General features: G+C 36.2%; 1 protein-coding gene across 7 annotated transcripts in view; it reads left to right on the plus strand.

The window, feature by feature from the left end:
* Positions 1–12,060: 12,060 nt before the first annotated feature.
* LOC149554205 (DEAD/DEAH box RNA helicase family protein) overlaps positions 12,061–21,536 on the plus strand; it is a 315,874-nt gene continuing 306,398 nt past the window's right edge. For 5 of the 7 annotated variants that reach the window (XM_089789445.1, XM_089789449.1, XM_089789446.1 and 2 more), the window contains exons 1-2: positions 12,061–12,370; positions 18,490–18,768. In XM_089789445.1, coding sequence (XP_089645571.1) covers positions 18,516–18,768 — 253 coding nt within the window. In that variant the 5' untranslated portion in view covers positions 12,061–12,370; positions 18,490–18,515. The remainder of the gene's footprint in view (positions 12,371–18,489; positions 18,769–21,536) is intronic. The other 2 variants (XM_089789450.1, XM_089789451.1) reach the window with 2 other exon arrangements.

Here is a 21,536-nt window from a genome sequence, read left to right on the forward strand (position 1 = left end):
TTTAATATACAACTTCACAAATGTATAAAATGGGGCTTCTTTCTTAAAATACTGGCTCACATGAATGTTTTGCCACAATTTTTGAAGTCTTAGCAAATACTTCATAATTGAGTACTAGATCATCTATTGCAATCAGTGAAATGCTTTTATTTCACCTTCCAAAATCAGATTGTTATCTTTAACATCAGTTTTGCCTCTTCGGTAGCAATCGTTCCAGGTTTTAATATTACTATACATTATACATTTATTACAGGGATTTGCTTATAATTTATTGTGTTCCAACCTCTTGCAAACTTGCTTAGGAAGACACCATGGATCCTTTGTACTACCCCACCAAGGAACACTCAAAACATAGGGTCAAACATGCATGAAAAACTATTTTCTTTTCTTTTAAATGGGAGATTTTTTTTGTCTTTAATTAGGATTGTTATTTGGAGATTGCAGTGTGGAAGAGTGTGCTTGTTACTTGGAGACAATCAAAACATACAAGAAGAAGCCAATTGATAGTATTCTGGAGTGTACTGACAACGACTATCTATCATGAGTATTCTTCATACCTCTATTGAATAAAAGTTGTGCATTGTTCATGTAGATTCAAAACTTAGAAATATTCATTTCTTTTAGCTAGGAATAATAAAGATAAAATGATTGAAACAAGAAATAGATTTTTAAGAACCTCTTTAAATGAATATAAGACATTTGTGTTAAATTGTTTTGTGTTTTGAATAATTTGTATTGTATTTCTGAATGATCAATGGAAAAGCTTTCTTATACCCGCATCCTTGAGTGAGGAGTGCCATTGTATGGGACATGTCTCATGTCCCTTTATTTCCTTGGCTAATCACACCTTTCTGTTACAAGTCTTCTAACAATAAGATCAGTTAGTATAACATTTTTTAATAATGAAGATTGTATCCCTTCGTGATCATTTCTAGATGCACCTTTTCCTTGTTAGATTTGCATCCTTTCATTCAATAATTAATCGGCCTTTAGTTATTGATTATAATATTCTCCTTATTGGATGCCAATAGTAATAATCTCACTAGTCAGTGTGCATGAGCTAGTATAATAATATGGTTCATTGGTTCAATAAATCTCAAAGTTTGTCATTTTTTCACTTAATCATTATCATAACATATTGTTGTTCCTCCATATCGGTATCAGTTATGAGTGTTGTATGCTTATTATTACTTAGTCATATGTTGATTGATGTCCTCTTGATTATTTATGTTTATTGATACAGCTTCTCCCGATTTGTATATCATCTTGTTACATCATAATCATAGACCATCATTGGATATACATATGATCATTGATCAATTATCACTTGGTTTTTGGTCTTCATGGTAGCTATCATGCTTATCAACACTTGGGAACTAGAATACCCATTATAGATTCCTCATTTGTTATTCTGTATCAGTCCATATTGATTTAGTAATTGGTTCATTAACTAAATCACTTCTTCTCATGATGTTGATGTGTATTGACTGTTCTTCAACTTCTTCCATGTATGACGCAAATTGATATCTTAACTACTAGTGAAAATAGTTCTAAATGACAATTTATCCATAGTTGTGATTCTCTAATATGATGATTTATCCATAGTTATTTATCCTGATGGTATCTATAGACCATTCTGTTGGTCAGATTTTTTACATATTAATTTTTCTTAGAATCATGGTGAAAAAATCAGATGTGAGTTCTTTTGTTAGGTCTTAGGGTTTTAGGTTTTGGTCTCGTATTTTTGATATCTTTTAACATTTTTGTAAAACCCTAGGTCTTGCCTTTTAAATCTTATTTTGGCGCGAAAGTCTTAACAACAACTGAATATTCTTTTCGACCTACGTCGAGGTCATTGTTGAGTCCTTTTGAAAAATCTTATCTCGCCATTAGATCTTGTTAGAATCAACGAATGTCACGTACTCACTATAAAAAGTTGCAAGGTTGTTTCCTATAGCAATGTAGCGACCATCGGAGAACTATGTCCTAGTGCTAAAAAATGAAGTTCGATGCTGAAAAAGGTGTGTTAATATCAAGACATTATGATAATGTGTTATGTCCTAGGATTGTCAGTATTAAAGAAGGCTTTAGTGAGCTGGCCCAGGATTGTTAATATCAAAAAAGGACGCACGAGGAGGAATTCGCAAATGGTGTCACCGGAATTGAAGTTTCTCTAGCAACTCGCTAAGTCGCTATTAGAAAATCTATGCGACCTGCTAGTAGCAACATAGTGAGTGCCCAGATTTTAAAGGAAGTGGCAATTTGTTTTAAAAACTAATGTGATCACAGAAATTCCCATGCAAGTTCATAAATATGCTTGACCACCTTCTTTGACACCAGTATTAATTGACAAATTTTCAATCAATGTGTTTTTGTTCTCCATCACCAGAGTTTTGACTCTGCTGGAAGTTGCTATCTTGCTAGCCGAGAAGTTGGCATTTTCACCGGTAGTGAGGTAACGACTAGTCAAAGGGTTGTGATGTAATGGAAATTTCAAAAGAGATGGGCCTCGAATAAGTGATTCATCATAAATGAGTTGTTTAGATTAAATGACACGGTGGCATCCTACTTAGTATTTATAGGCTAGAATTTTTGACTCCGTTGGAGCTCACTATGTCACTACCGAGAAGTTTGTGTTTTTCGTCGATAGCGAGGTCGTGACATGCCTAAAAATGACAAACATGACAGAGTCAAGGAAAAATGATGTCATTTGAAATTAAATAATATATATGTATGCCAACATGTTAAGCCAACTCAGCGACAGCAGTATCTTGGACCCACTCCCCATGCATAGAACATGTAAATGATTCTAAATCATCAAATCAAGCATAAATCGAAGATACTCACTAACTCACTATGGAAAGATGTGTGAAAGTTATGTATAGCGAGGTAGCGAATGAGGAACCCACCCTTGTTCTCTTAAGGGTTGTATCAAATGTCTCCCACAAGATCAAAGTAAAATCAATGGTTATCGCTAGCTCGCTATAGAAAGGTGCTCAAAAGTTGTGTATAGCGAGGTAGCGAGTTGATGAAACGTGTACTCAGTCATCCGTGGGCCTAGTTTGAAATGCCAACATTAGAGGAAAGGTACAAATGGAGTTATTTTATTGGGTTGACTGCTAGCATGTTAAGAGGAAATGTGAGTCAGCCCAGTTTTCATTTCGTGATAGTAGGAGTTTTCGAAGATTGACAGCGCAAATTTAAAAGGAAGTATGGTGCCACTCTATTTCTCTATTTTGTGCATTTATGATGAATGAAAGCTTCGTGTGTGAGAAAAACAAAGTACAATACAAGAGATTTCATCACTTTCAATCTCACTCAAACAAAGATTTTGCATTTTTTGAGCACAAGAGCCTGTTGATTGTATTATGTTAAGCCTGGTAAAGATGTGAGGCAATTTCTTATTTGTTCGAAGAACAATTGCAAAGGTTCAGAGAAGAACAAGTTTGGCAAGTCAAGTAAGCATTCACATACAACCTCTGTAGCATTCCAATTCCTATTATTATGATCAAGATGCCTCTTAAGAAAGCATTTTCTGGGCAAATTAATTATATGGATAGAAATGTCCATGATGATTTGCTATAATTACTCCCAAAATCCACCACCGAGCCTGCACAAGTCAAAAGGTTAATTTCTTTAAACCCTAGGCTTAAGATTGTTGATGGCCTATATGACAAGGGGAACTGGGTTAGGGATGCAACAACTACACAAACTGGTCTTGTCTTGTTTAAAAAGTGGTTTTCAGAGAGGAATTTGTTTGCCCCACATGCTAACGTTTGGAATTTTGATTTGGGAAAGCTAGTAGTCCCAAGTGTTTTCATGGATTATGATTTGCTTGAAGCTATTGCCAAGAATTATGACCAAGCTGTTAGGGTGGTAAAAAGAAATGATTGTGTGCCTCTAATCTCGATTAGTCCTGAAGAAATTAGAGAGGTTTTTCACCTAGAACCATTTTCAGATTACCATGTGCCAATAAATCTACCAGAACTAGAAAATGAATACAAAGCAAATAAGGATGTGATTGGGAGAGGTGTACTGAGGGCACACATTGGTACAATAGGAACTCTGCCAGTAATTACCTTAGCCTCTAGGGAACCTTTTAAGAAGAGTCTTTTCACTTCCCAGGCTATAGAAATATATAGAACCCTGTGCCATGTTTTTGGTGAGGATAAGCAGGATTTCATGCCCATTGGCCTTATGTACATGATGGTTCATATTGCTTCTTTTGGTGTAGATGTTATCTTTGATTTTGCCTCCTTTTTGGCTGAGGAAATTCATACTGGTTTAGTTGGAATTGTGAAGGTCAAAGTGGAGAAAACTTTTGGCCACTATTCTCTATTGATGCATATGTTCTTGTTCAAGGGGTTGACATATTTTGGTAATGAGATGGAATTGAACATAGAAGAGAATGGGGAAGCACTGCTAGTTCAGTTGTGGAGTGCGGATATGACCTGGGATGCAAATAATGCCAATTTTGTCAGATTTGATAGGTATTTTGCTTCTAAATTGAGATGTCTCATATTAAGAGACAATCCCAGAATCCCTAAGGTATTAATGGACCTCCTCAGACCTATGGAGAAACCCCATAACTTGAAAGTTTCACATAATTGGGAGATATCATTCCTTACCCTATTTCTACGATTTTCAGAATCTATGGTTTTAAAGGGAGCCCTCATGTCTTGCCTTACCAAGTACCTTTGAAGGTAGGAATGGCTGAAGTTTTGTGGCAATTAGGAGGAGTAGAAGAAATGTTTCTGTTGAAAAGACAACTAGGGTCAATTTTCCCTACCTGTACAGTGGCCCATCAGTTTGTGATTACCAAAGGGGGTTGACTCTTTTGCATAAAATTTTGGATTAGTATATGACGGTTGTCTCCTATCCCCGTTTTTGTGATTCTGAGGGATTTTTTAATCAAACCTTGAGGCATAGAATTAAGCTGGGATAGGTTAAGCATGATTCATATTATCTAGAGGACATTATAAGGAATGAATTCTCATTGCAGGAGCAGGAAACTAAAAAAGAAAAATGGAGAGTTCATTCTCGAGTCCTAGAATTCATTCATTGTTTTGATCAAAGATATAGTCCTTTAGATAATGTTAATACAGAGGCTGACAGAATAAATAAGCTCGTGAATAACTTCCTTGAAATAATGGAAGCTATGAATGAGAAGAAACAATTTTTTATTGATTCTTATCCTGATAAGGCCAAAGAAGTCATGAGGAGGTTGGCTTTCACTCCTAATATAGGAGCTGGTCAAATAATTGTACAAAAGAAGCCTGGTTACACTATAATTAAAAATAAAAGGGCTCATGTAGATAAGGGCAAGCAAATAATGGGATCCACCAGTATAGCCCAAGAGGAGAGACCTGATGAACCTAGTCCCAAGAGGTAGAAGGTAATGAAAGAAGAGAGGCCTCAAATTGAGGAATATTCACTCACTCAATCCCCTTTGAGGATTGGAGAAGAACAACTCACTGGTGAGCAGATTGAACAAATGGGATCACAAGGAGGTATTTTTATTACTCAAATGGAATTAGATGAGGGCAACCCTCCAGAACCTCCCCTCCCAAGTTTGGATCTAATAGTAGAAAACTATAGAGGCAGGGAATTGGACCCTATGTTAGAACAGGCAAGTCATCAATTTTTGGCTAATGACAGTTTCACGAGATCTCGGGCTTTCCAGCAGTTTGCATGGAGGGCAAACATGGATATTTTTGAAGAGAGATGCAAAAGCTTAAAAATAGAGCATCCAGAAATGGATGAAGCTTCCATCCAGAAACAAACTAAAGAAGAAATGATGAAAGAATTTCAAAATATAAGGCTTGAGGAGGGGAGGAAAATGGTGAAGGCGTCAAACATTTTATTGTTACCAAATTGGGATATTGTTGATACCTTAGTTTTCAGTTTTGTTTCAAATAAATTGAATTTGCAAGATCACAATGAAAAGGATTTTAGGGGCATTGCATTTGTTGAGGATCAAGCTGCATTGGTTAGTTGGTCATTAACAAGAGGATCTAGAGCCACACCATCAAAATCAGATGAGTCTAGATTGATGGGAAACATAATTGTAAGAAGGGTTGCTGATACTTCACATGTGCAGGCAACACACTAGAATGTGGATTCATCCAAATTTCTTTTGGCCACTGCTAGGAGGAATAGGCTATGTTCGAGTTACAAAATAAATATGAAACAATTCTTGAGGCCTATAATAAGGAGGTAAAAAGGATAATTGAGCTTGAAGACAAGCTAATGGGGAACTCTACCAAGCCAAGAATAACATACCCTTGTCCTCTAGTGGAACCTTTTAAATCCAACCCCCTTGTAGAAATACCCGACACACCTCAAAGGCCAGAATATTACACAACTAAGGATTTTGAAGAAGAAAAAAGCAAGCTATGGGCCTTACATGTAGAGTTAAATATGCAATATGAGGATAAGCTTAGAAAGGCCCTAATGTATTTAGTAGATAAAATTGAATGGCCCTTGTTCTATGATCAGTTGGCAAGAGTAACAAGTATATGGGAGGAACTGAAAACCCATGATGAAACCCTCAAGCCTATTGTTAATAAGTGGGGAAAAAGGGAGAAAGAAATCACCCTTTTATGTTATTCAGTTATAAGGTCTTCCCATGACCATATTGAAAAAACGTATGATGTTGCTAATGACCTATTAGATTTTGATAATAGGAGAATTGCTCTACAATTGAAAATTGTTTCTTATTTAAGCAAGTACAAGAGTAAAAAATTTGATTTGTTTCCTTGTGCCTTGGATAGAAAAAGTAAATTGAAAAATAAAGATGCATGGAGTAAAGAAGTAGATGACCTGTTCTGCATAAGGATAAATAAAGTTGTAAATGAAAAGGGACATGCCTGGTGGGCCATCACAACAGAGGAATTGGTTAAAGTCCAGTTATTTTTTGATTCTTTGAGACAAGAGTTTGTTGGTCTCAAAAATGAGGCTAACTATATATTAAAGAAGCAAAATGATATCCTGCAATTCAACTGGCCTAATGATGCATAGTTTAACACCTAGATGGCAGATATTACTTCTGATGAGCAGTTAGAAGAAGGTGGTACAAATGATGATGAAGAACTGAAAGGTGAGGTGCAGATCATTGACACATCAGCACCAGATCTAATAGAAGAAGAAGGTGAAAAAATAATATTGCCTGTTCAAGGTGAAAGCAGTGAAAATCCATAGGAAAAAAATGATTTGGAGGCACCACAGGATAACCCTTCGTTGGCTAGTTTAGTAGCCACGTATTCTGAAGATCCAAAATAGTAGGGGACAAATCAAAAGTTGATGATTTGCAGCAATAATAGAAATGGGCCTACCCAAAGAATTTTTGATGCGCTTGGCATTCTGTTATGCTCGTTTTTGTCTCTTGTTATGATGTTTTGTTTCTTGTTTGGAAGGAAACTTGTTAATCACAATTGCCCTTTGCTTGTTGCAACTCATGTCTATATAAATGAGTTTTCAAGGCAATGTGATGGTCCAAAAACTTGTATAATTTTTGTGTTTCTCAAGAAAAGTACAGATAGTCAGTCGAATAGTATGTAGTTGTTTTGAGTTTGCTTCCACTTGTACTCTCTGGTGATATTGAAATGACAGAATCAGCAAGATGTTCTGGGCTTTTCTTTGAATTCTATTGGTTATTGTATTAGTCATTCAAAAGGATAATACAAAGGGGTATTAACACTATATTGGTGTCACCAATTTCTGTCTCCATTTTATGAGTTTGTTTACTTTGAAGTCACTTAAATAAAGTTTAATTGGCTAAATGCAATCTGGATGGGTTGTATGCTAGTTTTATTATTGCTTATAATTCAAGGAATTATGGAAATGCTTCAGTGAATTAGTAGGGTTTGTGAGCTTATAAAAGGGATATTTCATAAGAAGGGAAATGGGTGATTACAATTAATTTATTCATTTGCAAGTTATTTGAATTAGATCTCCTGCCAATAGTCAATTTTCTGCCCAATGGATAAGGCACTGGTCATATGAGTCAGAAATGGGCAAGGGTGAATTCTGCTGCTACATATCAAATCACTTTTAAAAAACAAAATTATTTCATTCCATTTTGTTTAAAGTTACAAATGCTGGTTACCACTCGCTTGCATATAGTTTTGTGAGTCTTAGATAGCCACTAATTCCAGGAATACTTGTAAAATAATAGGAGATTTATAACCAAATCTGCTTATAGGGAATGCATATAGATTTGAGAAGCTTTTAGAGAAAATTGATAAATTGTGTATGTGCCTGAGGGTAAAAGATGAGAATTAGAATGAAACTAAGATAATTTCATACCACAGTTTGCATTAGAATCATCCCTAGGTATACCCACCTTAGTTTAGCAGAGCCTAAAAAGTAGAAAACCATTTTTGGTTTTGTTGAAGTTGGGTCAAAGTGGTTTATTCATGTAATTGCTACTAGGAATTGGCTAATCCTTAGATTGTGTGAGTAATTTCACTGTGATATTGAGCATTTTGTTGCTCAGTAGTTTCAAACACCAACACATTCAATTGAACTATGTATTTGTTGTAGCCTTCCTCCAGGAGGAGGATTCAATTGAACTATTCATGTAGGATTCCACATTTTGCATGCATGTCTACCAGGGCAATTGTAACTTAAACAAATATATTCTCTCAATATATCTATTTTGTGCATATCTAGCAACCATGGCTTTTGATGACCACATTATGTTCAGGCATCTTGTCAAATAGTTCACATGACTTATCTATGCTTCCATTTTGAAAGCATGTCTCCCAAGGCAAATGCTACTACTTCATCTACACCGTCTGACAAAATTCTTTATGCTTTGATGGATGCCTATAGCTTATCCCAAAGCTCTCATTCAACAATTATGAGATGATCAATCAAGAGGAAACAGTTGAGAGCTTAGAGTGACACAATTTTCAGATGATCATATGAAATGAAATGGGCGTGCGAGTAGAAAGAAACTAGAAAGACACTGTGTATAGATGAAGGCATGAAATGGATGGTTTTGGAGCACTCAACACAGACACTCATCATTTAGTACATCATCATTCGAGATCAAATGGGTGTGTGGGATTATATGCATAGTGAACAATAAAGGAGGGAATTGAACCCTCCCCGAGGCTCACACTTGTGGAGGCCCACTTCAACAATGGCCCTTCCTGTGAAATTGATGTCTAAAACCTTTCTAATGAGATAATGTGTTATGAGCTCTTCATCAGTGGGATGGAACGTGAATCTAGGAGGCAATTGTGCATCACCCATATCATGACTGTAACTAAAGTTAAGAGCCTTTATTATTGAATTCTCTTCCCTATTTCCCATAGCAAAGGAAATGAATATGGGTGATAGGGAAGAGAATTCAATAATAGAGGCTCTTAACTTTATTTATAGTCATGATATGGGTGATGTACAACTGCCTCTTGGATTCACGTTCCATCCCACTGATGAAGAGCTCGTAACACATTATCTCATTAGAAAGGTTTTAGACAACAATTTCATAGGAAGGGCCATTGCTAAAGTGGACCTCAACAAGTGTGAGCCTAAAAAAAAAATTGATCGAGCATTGGTCAAAATTTCGACCAATGCTTGGATGTTCTTGACCAAACATTGGTCAAAATTTCAACCAATACTTGGAGTTTTCGACCAAGCATTAGTCAAAATTTCGACCAGTGCTTGGCAGAACTTGGGCCAACATGTTTGACAATTTTCAACCAATGTATTGGTCAAAATTTTGACCAACTAGTAGGTTGGTCAAAATTTCGACAAGAAAAACTTCGACTAATGGGTAGGTCGAATTTGGTCGAAAATTGGGTCAATTTTTTGACTAATTTTGGTCAAAAAATGGCCTCAAATTTACTAGTGACATGTGCATCCATGACTATGTTTGATGTCAACATAGTATTGTTTTTGTAAAGACTAGCATAGTAACACATAGAGAATGAGGTCATGCGGATTGTGTATTGATAATCAGGTCAAGCCCAGTTGAGGACGTATTTCACATTGTGTCTTGATGAACTGGACAAGTGTGCATACAAAGAGTTGAAGACATGCAAAAGTTATTCATGAATTACAGAAGACAATAAGCAAACATAATACCAAATAAGTGGTTTCTAATGTTTGGATTGTATCTCTTAATTGAGAAACAATTGTGATGAGCATAGTTAGACAGTGGTAGTACACAACTAGATGATGTTGTTAGCAAGTGCGCAAGGTTAAAGATTGCACATGTGAAAAAGTTGTAAAGATTATGATTTGACAATGTTGTGTAATTGTTGTAATATCTTAATGAAGTCCTATTAAAGTTAATTGGGAAAGCCTTAAGTCTGACTCAAGGAATTATTTTGAGGATACAGTATAAGGGAAGGTTATTTTTCTTATGAAGAAGTGTGTAATTGATGAGAGTAAGAGTGCAAGTGTGAAGTTGGCAAATACGTGTAAGTGATCCAAGAGATTATTTGGATGCCAAGTCAGTGATTTGGTATTGAGATCATAAGAGGATTTTATCTGGTCAAGATGACAGAGGAGTTCACAGATCATTCATATTCTATTATTTAGTAAGGAATACCACTTGAATAGTGAGTTTAGTGGTCATACCCCTTAAGTTGTTTGAATAGTGAGTCCTTTTGCCTTCTATAACTCCTAATAAGGTTGGAATCTCCTAATAGGGATTCAAAGTCTCTTAACAGGGACTGATATGAATTGAATGTATTTCATTGGCTTCTAATAGAGTCCATCCTCTTACACAAAACCTTTATATTAGTACATCATTTTGTGGGTACCAACTCCATTGGGGTTTTTCCTCTAATTAAGGGTTTCCCTAGTTAACATATACAATATTACTGTATATGAGTATCTTCTTATGGTTACTGATTATATTGCTTATATGGTTAAGATTTAATAAGGTTGATAAATGTTTTAATAGTTGGATAATTGATTCATCCACCCCCTCTCCTCCCCCCCCCCCCCCCCCCCCCCCGCCCCCCAAGTTATCCTTGTGAACTTTACTTTCTAACAGGTTTAACCGCTTAACTGTTTGTTTTCTCATAAGAGGGAAAGTTTGAAATGCAACTACTCATGGGCTAGGAAAAAAATGGATTGTAGTTAAAATTTTTATCTTCCTACTATTTTTGGTCATCCTATAAGTTGGTGACAAGCTATTTTGAGGCTTGGCTTTCATAATAATGTTGTGGCTGAGTTAATGACACAAACTATTTTACTTCATACATGGAAAAATCGATGTTTGACAATTTTTTCAAAGCAGATTATTCATGAGGAAGCACAAATGTTTAAGTTTTGCTCTGACATCATCTTTCAAATTGTTTATTTATGCTCTCAATTGCAAGGTGCTCCCAATGAACAGATGAAAACTAGTAGGTTGTTGGATAAGTTCTTCAACTTCATGAGGAAGACACCATGTGCTCCAACAAGTTACAATGATTGCTAAAGTTCAAAGTTTGAGGTTATTGTTCATGCTTGTTGCTCACGATTGAGAAGATTATTATGTGGTCATGTTTTTTGCCCTATTGAATCATTGTAGTGCTTCAACTTCGTTCTGTAAGGACACCATTTTGGTTTGTTACTTTATAGCATTGAATTGATTGATTTTCTTTCCTCTATGACAACATATTTGCTGCTCCCTTATTTGTAATTATTTCTACTTTACTCAATATTAAAAAATAAATTGATTATATTTTTTTTTGGAAATTTGGAACACATGAAAGTTTTAAAAAATGGCTCACAATGAGCCCACCAGGGATCAAGTCTTGCTGAGTGCAAGGTCCATAGACATCATAAGGGATGAGGCTGGGATCGTGCCCCGGGCGAATTTGGCAGTGTGGATGCTCCTCAGTCCTTGGCTCTTAGCCGAAGAGGTGTTCAGTATTCAAGCACGTGTGGGCCCATATCGAGTACCTAAAACTGTTAATAGTGGCCTTCGCTGATTGGTAGCTCGCAGGCTTTGTGCCTCACTGGGCTGCCTCGCAGGTTTGAACCCTCCATCAAAAAAAACAAACAAAAAAAAACAAATAAATCAAAGAAACCAAATAACGTCAACGAAACGATCATCATAGATGACTTTTGGAATTCGCTAGCATTATTGGCTACCTTCCCTTGCCTCCCTCTGGAAAATGGAAAGCATAACTAGGACGTGTTATTCAGACGGATCTTGTGGTTACTAAAGAGTCCCTAAGAAGAGAGGATATCTCGATTTAAATAAACTTGAATCCCTCTACAATCTGTATTTACTCGTCGTTTCACCTGAAATTGTCGTCGTAATTTTAACCTCTAAAAAGTTTGTCTCGCGCTGAAACTGTAAATAAATGTTGGGGAGGGCAACTGGGATCGAAGTTTCAATTTGATTACTGTATTTCAGGTAATTTCGCGTGCTGTAATCGGTAGAATGCAGAATTTTATTATGCTGTGTTATACAATGTGCGAGCTGAGTAAATGCATAATCAATTACTATGGGGAAAAATGTAGTGCAGTTTATCCAGGTTAAAATGTGGCATAACTAAAGCAAATCTGCAAGGCATTTTTTACAATGTCGCTAAATCCATATGGCTAAATTTGTAGATGAATTTGCGCTGATACATTTGTTTGATAGTTTTTACAATATGTGTAAATTCTGTTGGATTTACCTGCCATATTTTCCTGCTTCTATTTCTGCTTTTCTTACAGCTCGTTGTTCTTCAAATTAAATTCTATGCCATTCTTTGGAACGCTCATACTAGGGAGAAAGCAAACGAGTATCTTAAATTCATCCTCTGTTAAGCATGTTGGGAGCTTTCATAGGTTGGTAGAAAACCTGGAACACTGTGGGAAGTCCCTTGCTATGTACACACGAACATTACATTACAATGAATGTGTAGTTAATGCGCACCAAAAGCCCCAATCGATGGTAACCAAGGGTATAAAAATCACTTGTTGGTCACTAAATAAGTACCATTTGTATTGTGATGTCATCTATGCTAATGATTTTACACCATTATGGGTCCATGAAACCCTATCCACCTTAACCGAGAAAATAAGCACTGCCTATCGGCTTCTTCGTGGCCTTCATTTTCGTTTCTAGATTATTGGCCTAGACAGATTATGTCCACCAGAAAATCTCAACCCACATTAGCCAAGGGTATAAGCCTCACTTATTTGCCACTCCATAACGCTATTTGGTATTTACATGTCAATCTCATTGATGCGAGAATCTTAACTCCCTGTTGCCTGTGCAGAGTACGGACATCACTAGACCCGAGTCCAAATCAACTAACGTAATAAGCACCACTTGTTAGCCTTTTTTACAACCTTCCTTTCCATCATAATATATCATAGATCAGAGTAAAAGAGCATTCCTTGCTTTATGCATATTATGTATATTACAAAACCCTAACTTTGTATATTACAAAACCCTAACTTTGTGGCCATTCTATAACCTCCATTACATTTCAATAACATGGATGCAAGTGAATTAACACCCTTTTGTATATGCAGTTTATGCCCACCACAAAATCCTAACCCACATAACCAAGGTTATACAATCTAATATCATAAGCATATAATTTAATCTCATAAAGACATTCATTGCATATTACCATTCACATGAGATCTAAGTATAAGCAAAATTAGCTTGAACACAAGATATATGTGGAAAACCTTACAGGAGAAAAACCACGGCAAATTCTATATTAATTCTTCTTTTATGAAGTTCATGGACTTAACCTACTAGAGAGGCTAACCCCTCAATCAATTTGTGAGAACTCTCCTACTAGAGGCACCAATCCCTCATTCTATTTGTGAGCACTTGCTCACTAGAGGCACCTACTCCTCAGTCTTTTAGAGGCCCCTACTCCTTGTTCTATCTGTGAGCACTTGCTCACTAGAGGTACCTACTCCTCATTCTTTTAGAGGCCCCAACCCCTTATTAAAATTTCTGCCTTATCAATGTTATTTCTACAACTAATGATGGGATAATTTTTGCCTCCTCAAACTCTCTTCTTCAAACTCCTATCTTGGTGACAATAAATCTACCCTGCAAATGGTAATAATCTCCTCATTGAACTTGTCATATGTTTTCTGATAACTGACAAAACTTCTCTTTAACATGCTTCATAAATTTGCTTAAATATCTTATTTATTTTTCCATGAAATCTATTTATGAATTCTTCACAATTCAATTCACAAGATCATCATAAATCTGCTAATGATTTCCTCATGAATTGACCTTCACTCTGGGTGTGTGTGTGTGTATAATACTATAGCGTCTTCACCCATATATAGAGAGAGAGAGGGGGAGTTATATAGGGGTGGGGAGAGACAATGCTATCATGTACTATAGATTATTCACCCATATATATATATATATATATAGAGAGAGAGAGAGAGAGAGAGAGAGAGAGAGAGAGAGAGAGAGATCTTCATGAATTGACCTTCACTTTGGGGTGTGTGTGTACAGTACTATAGAGTCTTCACCCATATATATATATATATAGAGAGAGAGAGAGAGAGAGAGAGAGAGAGAGAGAGGGAGGGGGAGTCATAGAGTTCCTCATGGATTGACCTTCACTTTGGGGTGTGTGTGTACAGTACTATAGAGTCTTCACCCATATATATATATAGAGAGAGAGATAGAGGGGGGAGTTATATAGGGGTGGAGAGAGACAATGCTATAATGTACTATAGAGTCTTCACACATTCTCCTCACCATTCTTATTTCTTTTTATATCTTTATATAGAAGAAATGCATCCCTTGTGAAGGAGAATGTCCTTCCAAATGGACATGACACTTCTTAAATCTTAATTGCTTCCTTAATCACAACTTTTAATTTCCCTTTGTTACACAGAGCTTGGCCTTTGTAATAAATCACACCTCTTTTATGCTAAATTGCACCTTTGTTAATATCTCATTTTATTGATTAAATCACACCACTCCAAAATAAATCACGCCTTTAGTCTTTAATAACAATTAGTTTAGTGGCAACTTTGTCTTTATTTTTAATTTGCTGACTTGTCTTAATGACCAAATTGTATCATAATAGACAGTTTTATACGTAACTCATATTATTCTCCTGAAATCGACCAAAGTGTAGCATGTTGCACAGGGATTGCTTGCATAATGATTTGCTGCACATATAAATTGGACTCCTTGTATAATGGATCACTGCTTTGTCTATGTTAGGAGTGTTCCCGTTTAACTGATACAAACACTGCTGCAATATGTAATCAACTACCATATGTAACTGCCTCTTCTTAACAAAGTCGACTTTCATATTCTCTTTGAGGAATTACTGCTTTAAACATTATTCTCCATCTCTGCTTTGTTGTATTATCAAACTGCTTCATATTTTCTAATCCATTGCTAATTGGATAATCTTAGTCATTCTTAATTCATTGCCTTTGTACAGAGTCACCATGCTATTCATTTATCATTTGCTAACCATATTTGTCATCAACACGTTGATTACTTCTTGTGATTATCTTAAAAGTCATTGTCACTCTAATCATGCACACTCTTTAGACTTTAGTGACATTATGTTCAATGATCTCCACCAAGTTCTTCTTTTGACATCAATGACAATGTTTCCAACAATCACAAACTCATAGATATAACCAACTTGCCTTGTCTGACTAATGCAATCCATGCCATGTGTTGGCTACTTCATTATTTCTATTTATATTGTCATATGATGGTTATGAGTGAACAACTCCGTTTTCTCAACAAACTGCAAATTTTCTTGTACCGTGCCTGAACCACAGCTCCATCACAAGAAACTGATGCATATAAGTATAATATTTTCTGTATGGGTTTTAAACTTTTTATTCACCATCAGACAATTCCAAAACATCTAAATCCAAGATGAATAATAGTTCTTAGTTCTTACTCTTCGGCAAGGCAAACATTATGAAGTTCTAGTTAAGTTGATTTAATGTAGTCCCACTAAACTGTTTTAGTTTGTTGTTAATTTAACAAACTATTTATTGAATTCCTAAATAATCTGTGACTTTGAAGCAGAGACCCGGGATAAATCTTCCATCACTCATAGAAACCAAGTACTTGGAACAAAACCTTTCTAGGCTTAAAAATTTCACTCATCTCGGACAATGGTTGCAAATAGATAACATTGAACTTTGAAATATCCCCGACAGGATTATTAACTCTTTAAGCACCAAAAACTTAAGACTTCAAAGGTTTGACATTTCGTCAAACAGTTAGCAATCGAGCTATGATGGTTCTGATTTGAAGAACTACTAAATTACCCCAACTGAGGTACAACAATTTATCAAATGCCAACTTTATTTGCTAAATTAAACAACTTGCAAATACTATAATTAATTAGATGCACCTGGCAAGAGAAGAATCAGTACGGGGATACTGACTCAGACTTTGTTTATCAGTTGCTTCGACTCCATCCATCATATCTATAGAATTAACAAGATTTGAATCTGGTTTCTCCACTTTGGCTAAAGCTTCTTCCAACAAATGCAACCTCGTAGAATGCACAAATGAGTTGCAAGACCACAAGTGACTAATTCTGCTCCATCCAATCTCATGCCAGTCAGTCCCACATATTCACCCAAGAATCTTGGAGGTCTTGATAAGAAATATGATGCACCAACATCAGGGTGTAGTCCCAGTCCTGTTTCTGGCATAGCATAAAGAGTCTTCCCTGTTGTGACTCGAAACTTGCCTCATAACAATCCCATTCAGCAAAGCAACTTGAGGCTTTTTGTAAGTTGCAAGAGTATAGTTTCATGATATATTCATTCCAGAAATATTGCGTCCCATGACTGTAATCACCTGAATTGCCTGCAAGACAAACATTTGCAACGTCTCCACCAGAACAAGATGCCCTTCCTATACCCTATTCAGTTGGTGCGCAATCCCTCCAATGTCGGTGCCATAACCAGCCGAATCCAAGTCGGGTCAAGCTCTGTAAACAAGCAAATCATCCTACGGTCTATACTTCGCCAGGCCTTCGACTCGCACTCAAATCTTGGTTTGGTGATTACTTCGCCAGGCCTCTTGGAAAACGTTCGCCGTTCGGTAGGAGATGCCGCTGTCTTGCCCGAGTAAAATCACTGGGCGATGGTTGATTTAATAAAGACTTTTGAAATCGTTCCCGCCTATAGCTCGGTTATGGAAAATGTCTGCCATCTACTTTTTAATGAACCGCGACCTCATCACCTCTGCTCGCGTTGGCCCTTAAATATATTTTGACCTGTCTATAACCATTTCTCCGCTACTCCTTCGAACTTCTCCCCGATTAATGCGTCTTCAGCAATCACAATTGATCGTTTGAGTGTGGCAATCGCCTATGTAGTGATGCAAATCAAGATGCAGATTACTCCCAGTCTGGTCTGAAAAATCCAAAGAGTTATACTGACACCCGCAACTCTGCAATATTTACTAATATTCAACAGTGTCGGAAATGAATGCAAGGAAGACGCCTGACTTGTAGATTTTCCAGACACCACAACATAGAACACATGAAGATCACATGGATGTCTACTGAAAATCCTAAGCAATCGAACAATATCTTCAAACAGAATAACACGCCGTTCCCTGATATAGCTATGCAACGATTGTCCCTCGATTAGTTACTGCTAATCATTGCTTCACCATGGAACCGATGATCTGAATCAAATCCTTCAATGAACAAAACTACAAATTGGCCTTAAGCCGCAAATAATCGCTCTGATGAAATGACTGTATCGTCACCTCCAATCTGCAATAATTCGGATGATATTTCACACCCTCAAAATCGCGTACCAATTGAGAGTTATCGTTCTCAATGGCCAACTGTGACAATTGCGAAAACCCTAGGTTCCACAATGCACCTGTGATTGAATCACAATCTGAAAACACAAAGAGAGATAATCAACTGCCTGATTCGAATGGAGCCCCGGGGTGCCTATTTATTCTTTTTCCTCCATCCTCTCCAGAGACTTCTAGAACATTTTTGATCTTATCCCTCAAGTGACTTTATTAAATAATTTCCAAGTCACTTTATTAAATATAAAGTTATCTTTTAATAACTATTTATTTAATTAAAATAACTAATTAGTCGTCCTTGGACAACCATTAATTAAATTAATTAAATCGAACTGTCACCAAAAATTTTGGGGACATGACAAACTTAGGGGACCTCATTTTTTCTCAAGTATCCAATTGCATTTTATATCTGTACATGTGTCATCCTTGGAAAATGCTAATTCAGGATTTACTATTGTTTTCTTCTGATTTTTGAAAGAAGCCATATGTTTTAAAGCAAGATATATTTGAGCAACCATAGAATAAGAACAGGCAGTAAACTCAAGAGCTTCTTCTTTTCCTTGTTAAAGTGAATTCTTTTAGAGTTTTGGTTTCTTTGTTTCAATTTTCTAAAGCTTTTGGTCTTTCTATGTGGCTTCTTGTTATGTATCAAGGACATTGAAGGTACGATCACTTCTTCTTCAGCTAGGTTTGGATTTGATGTTTACTTTGTCCTTTATATTTTATAGGTTTCTTCTAAAACAAGATGATATGAATGCCAGAGAGTACAAATTCTGGAATGATGCAGGGGATATATATTGCTCAACAAAACTTTATTGTTGAGAGGAGGCACATACTTGGGGGATTATGTTCCATGACTTCATATCAAAACAATAGGGATCTCAGTCGAGGCACATTGTTGCTTTCAAGGTTCTGGATGAATTTGTACGGGAGGACTAAGAATTTTACATTTCAGAAATCTAAAGGTCACTGCATCAGACTTCTTATTTGCAGTTCATGTTCACAAAGTGAGTTCAAAGAAAATTTTCTGGAATGCTTGTTCAATTTCTGATTTTAGTAAAATACACTTGCATAATTGTTTTGTTTTGTTTGGAACACATTCTTTATTAAAGAACAATCTCAGTATAATCATCACCAATTGAACTTAAGATTTTCAAGTCTTTTAGTGACAATTGGTACCCTTTGTTTATGATTAACTCACATAACCACAGCCTTACGAAGAAATTATGACAGCCAATAAAATGGTCTGACATTCTCTTGACGTGGAATTGTAATGCTTTTAGCATCCATAGACAAGAAGCAGTGATAATAATTGGTGCAAATGTACAAAATGGAGATCTAATAATTGAGTTGTAATTGAAGGTGACACACTAGTTTGGACTCTTTTCTGAAGCTGCAGAAGATACCATGAACTAGATCTTGTCTCTTAGTTTTGGTATCTATCCACAGAGACATGGAAAAGCTGTCCTGATGATTCTGACTTAATGCAGTTGAACTCCAGGTGTCCAATGAAAGATAGCTAAACTTGCAGATCAACTCATGACAAGCAAATTATGACAGCAAGTCTGTTAGTTTTGGTATCTATCCCTGGATACATGTAAAAGCTGTCCTGAAGATGGTGACTTAATGTGGTCGAACTCCAGGTATCTAATGAAAGGCAGCAAGAGAATTGCAGCTCAACTCATGGCAAGCAGATTATGATGGCAACTTGGAATTACATTATTTGAGAAATCACAAATATAGAACTATAGTCTTCCAAATTTGAAGGAATCCAATTACTTAGCTGTATAATAGCTGTTCATAATTTTAGTGTTTTAGAATTTGCAGACTTTTAATATAATTTATTGATCCCCTTAGGCTTGTAGCCGACCTACAGGATAAAACATGCTATCTCAGAGAAATTACTCAGTTACAGGTGCTAGTGTAGTTCTCTTAAAAACTGGAAATTTCTACTTTCCTCCTTTATACAGAGGCAGTTACCTGCTGAGGAAGACATTACTTACTAGTATGATTACTGTCATCTTCTTTGAGTACGAGTCCAATCCAGAGGGGTGGCGATATTTTTACCAAATTAAGTGCTCAATCGTGTGCTATAGCTACTGGAAATCAGCCACATTCTGTAAAGAAGAATGCAAGTCACGAAATCAGTTAGATGATGCTGTAAATGAGCTACAGTGCAATGTACTTTCCACTTTCTAATGACCCGGTTACTGGAGATGGGTAAGGTGAGAGCATACCCTTTTTCAGGACTGTTATAATTAACTAGAATTCTACAACAAAGAAAGAAACATGCTTGATGGCAAGTCTGCCAATCTTACTTCTTTAAGTGGATTGCTTATGCAATTAATGGATAGAAAGAACATGACACGCGTATTTAGTAGGATGTGTAGGTACAAACTTCGGCTTATTTGGCAGGTAAGTAAATATGGCAGTTCCACTTATTCAACGGGTAATAACTAATAAGCATCCAGAAATGTCCACTTATTCAGCGGAGTAAGCAAACTAATATTCTCAACTTCTGCAGTGTGATGAGCATTTACAATCCTTTCTATTTATTCAGTATTAAGGGCAACGATCAAATCCATCAGTGGTACTACCATCCAATATTTTACAAGCTAGCTCAAAGCCTTTGTAACATCATATATGGAGACATGCTGATAATGAGTTAAGCTGCTGATACACAATGCTGATTACGTTCTTCCTAGTCCACAAATGCAGCTATTCCAAGAAAGTTGAGGGCCCAGGAATCAACATATCAGAGTCCTGCCTTGAAAGCCAGAGACTTTTTTCTTGAATTCCTCAATATCTAGATTAATTATTGGAGAATATTCAAGGGCTGTAATGGAAGAGCTTGATCTTTTAGATCCATTTTCTTCTTGCCTGCAGCTGCTATTGCTGCAATGTCATTTTCTCCCAAATTTAATATCCAGATCCAGATACACTATATGCAATACCCACCCATATGTTATTGTTTCATTCATGTGGCTGAACTCTTTTAGTACCTCACTATTGGCCGAACTCTTTTAGGACCTCACCGTTGGCTCTGATGCTACTCCGATGTAATTGAATATTCAGATCCAGATTTTCATTATGCTTGGCATGATACTTTGATGCCATGTTAGTACATCATGATGATACATTGACATTGATGTGACTATTGTTTGTTTTGTTTCATGCATATATTTGAAAGCTATTTACATATTCATGTTAGGATATATGATGATGTTGTAATTGCTTATGTTTTATTGAGATATTAACCTTTATATTTGCACATGCATTGATTAGTCACTCAATTTCTAAATCTGCACAATGCCTTGATGTCAGATATATATATATATATATATATATATATATATATATATAAAATAAGTCACAAGGTTCGAGTTTGAGTTCGAATTCGACGATCATGAAGTTCGGATGAAGTTCGACAAGGTCCAAAAAATTCAAAAAAATCTGACATAAAATTCGCCTTAGATGACTTTTAAATAAATAAAATATATAAGTAACTATAATAAATTGATTAAAGGCTAAATCTTCCCTGTTGCAGGGGGTTGGTCACGGGTTCTAATCTCCCTCGTCCCTGTGGTACCGGTGGGCGTGTCGTGCCAGTGCTACCGGTCACGTTAAAAAGTTTACTCGACGCACTGCAGTTTATAGGGGGGGCCGTGCTGCACCCAATTCCTGCAGTCTAATTAAAAAATAAAAAAAATAAAAAAATAAATTGATTAATAATAATAGATAAACGTTCAAAATATTAATATTTTATTAATAATAT

This window comes from Cupressus sempervirens, chromosome 6 (genome assembly GCF_028749045.1).
Source record: "Cupressus sempervirens isolate cs-2001-9-10 chromosome 6, ASM2874904v1, whole genome shotgun sequence".
Lineage (NCBI taxonomy): Eukaryota > Viridiplantae > Streptophyta > Pinopsida > Cupressales > Cupressaceae > Cupressus > Cupressus sempervirens.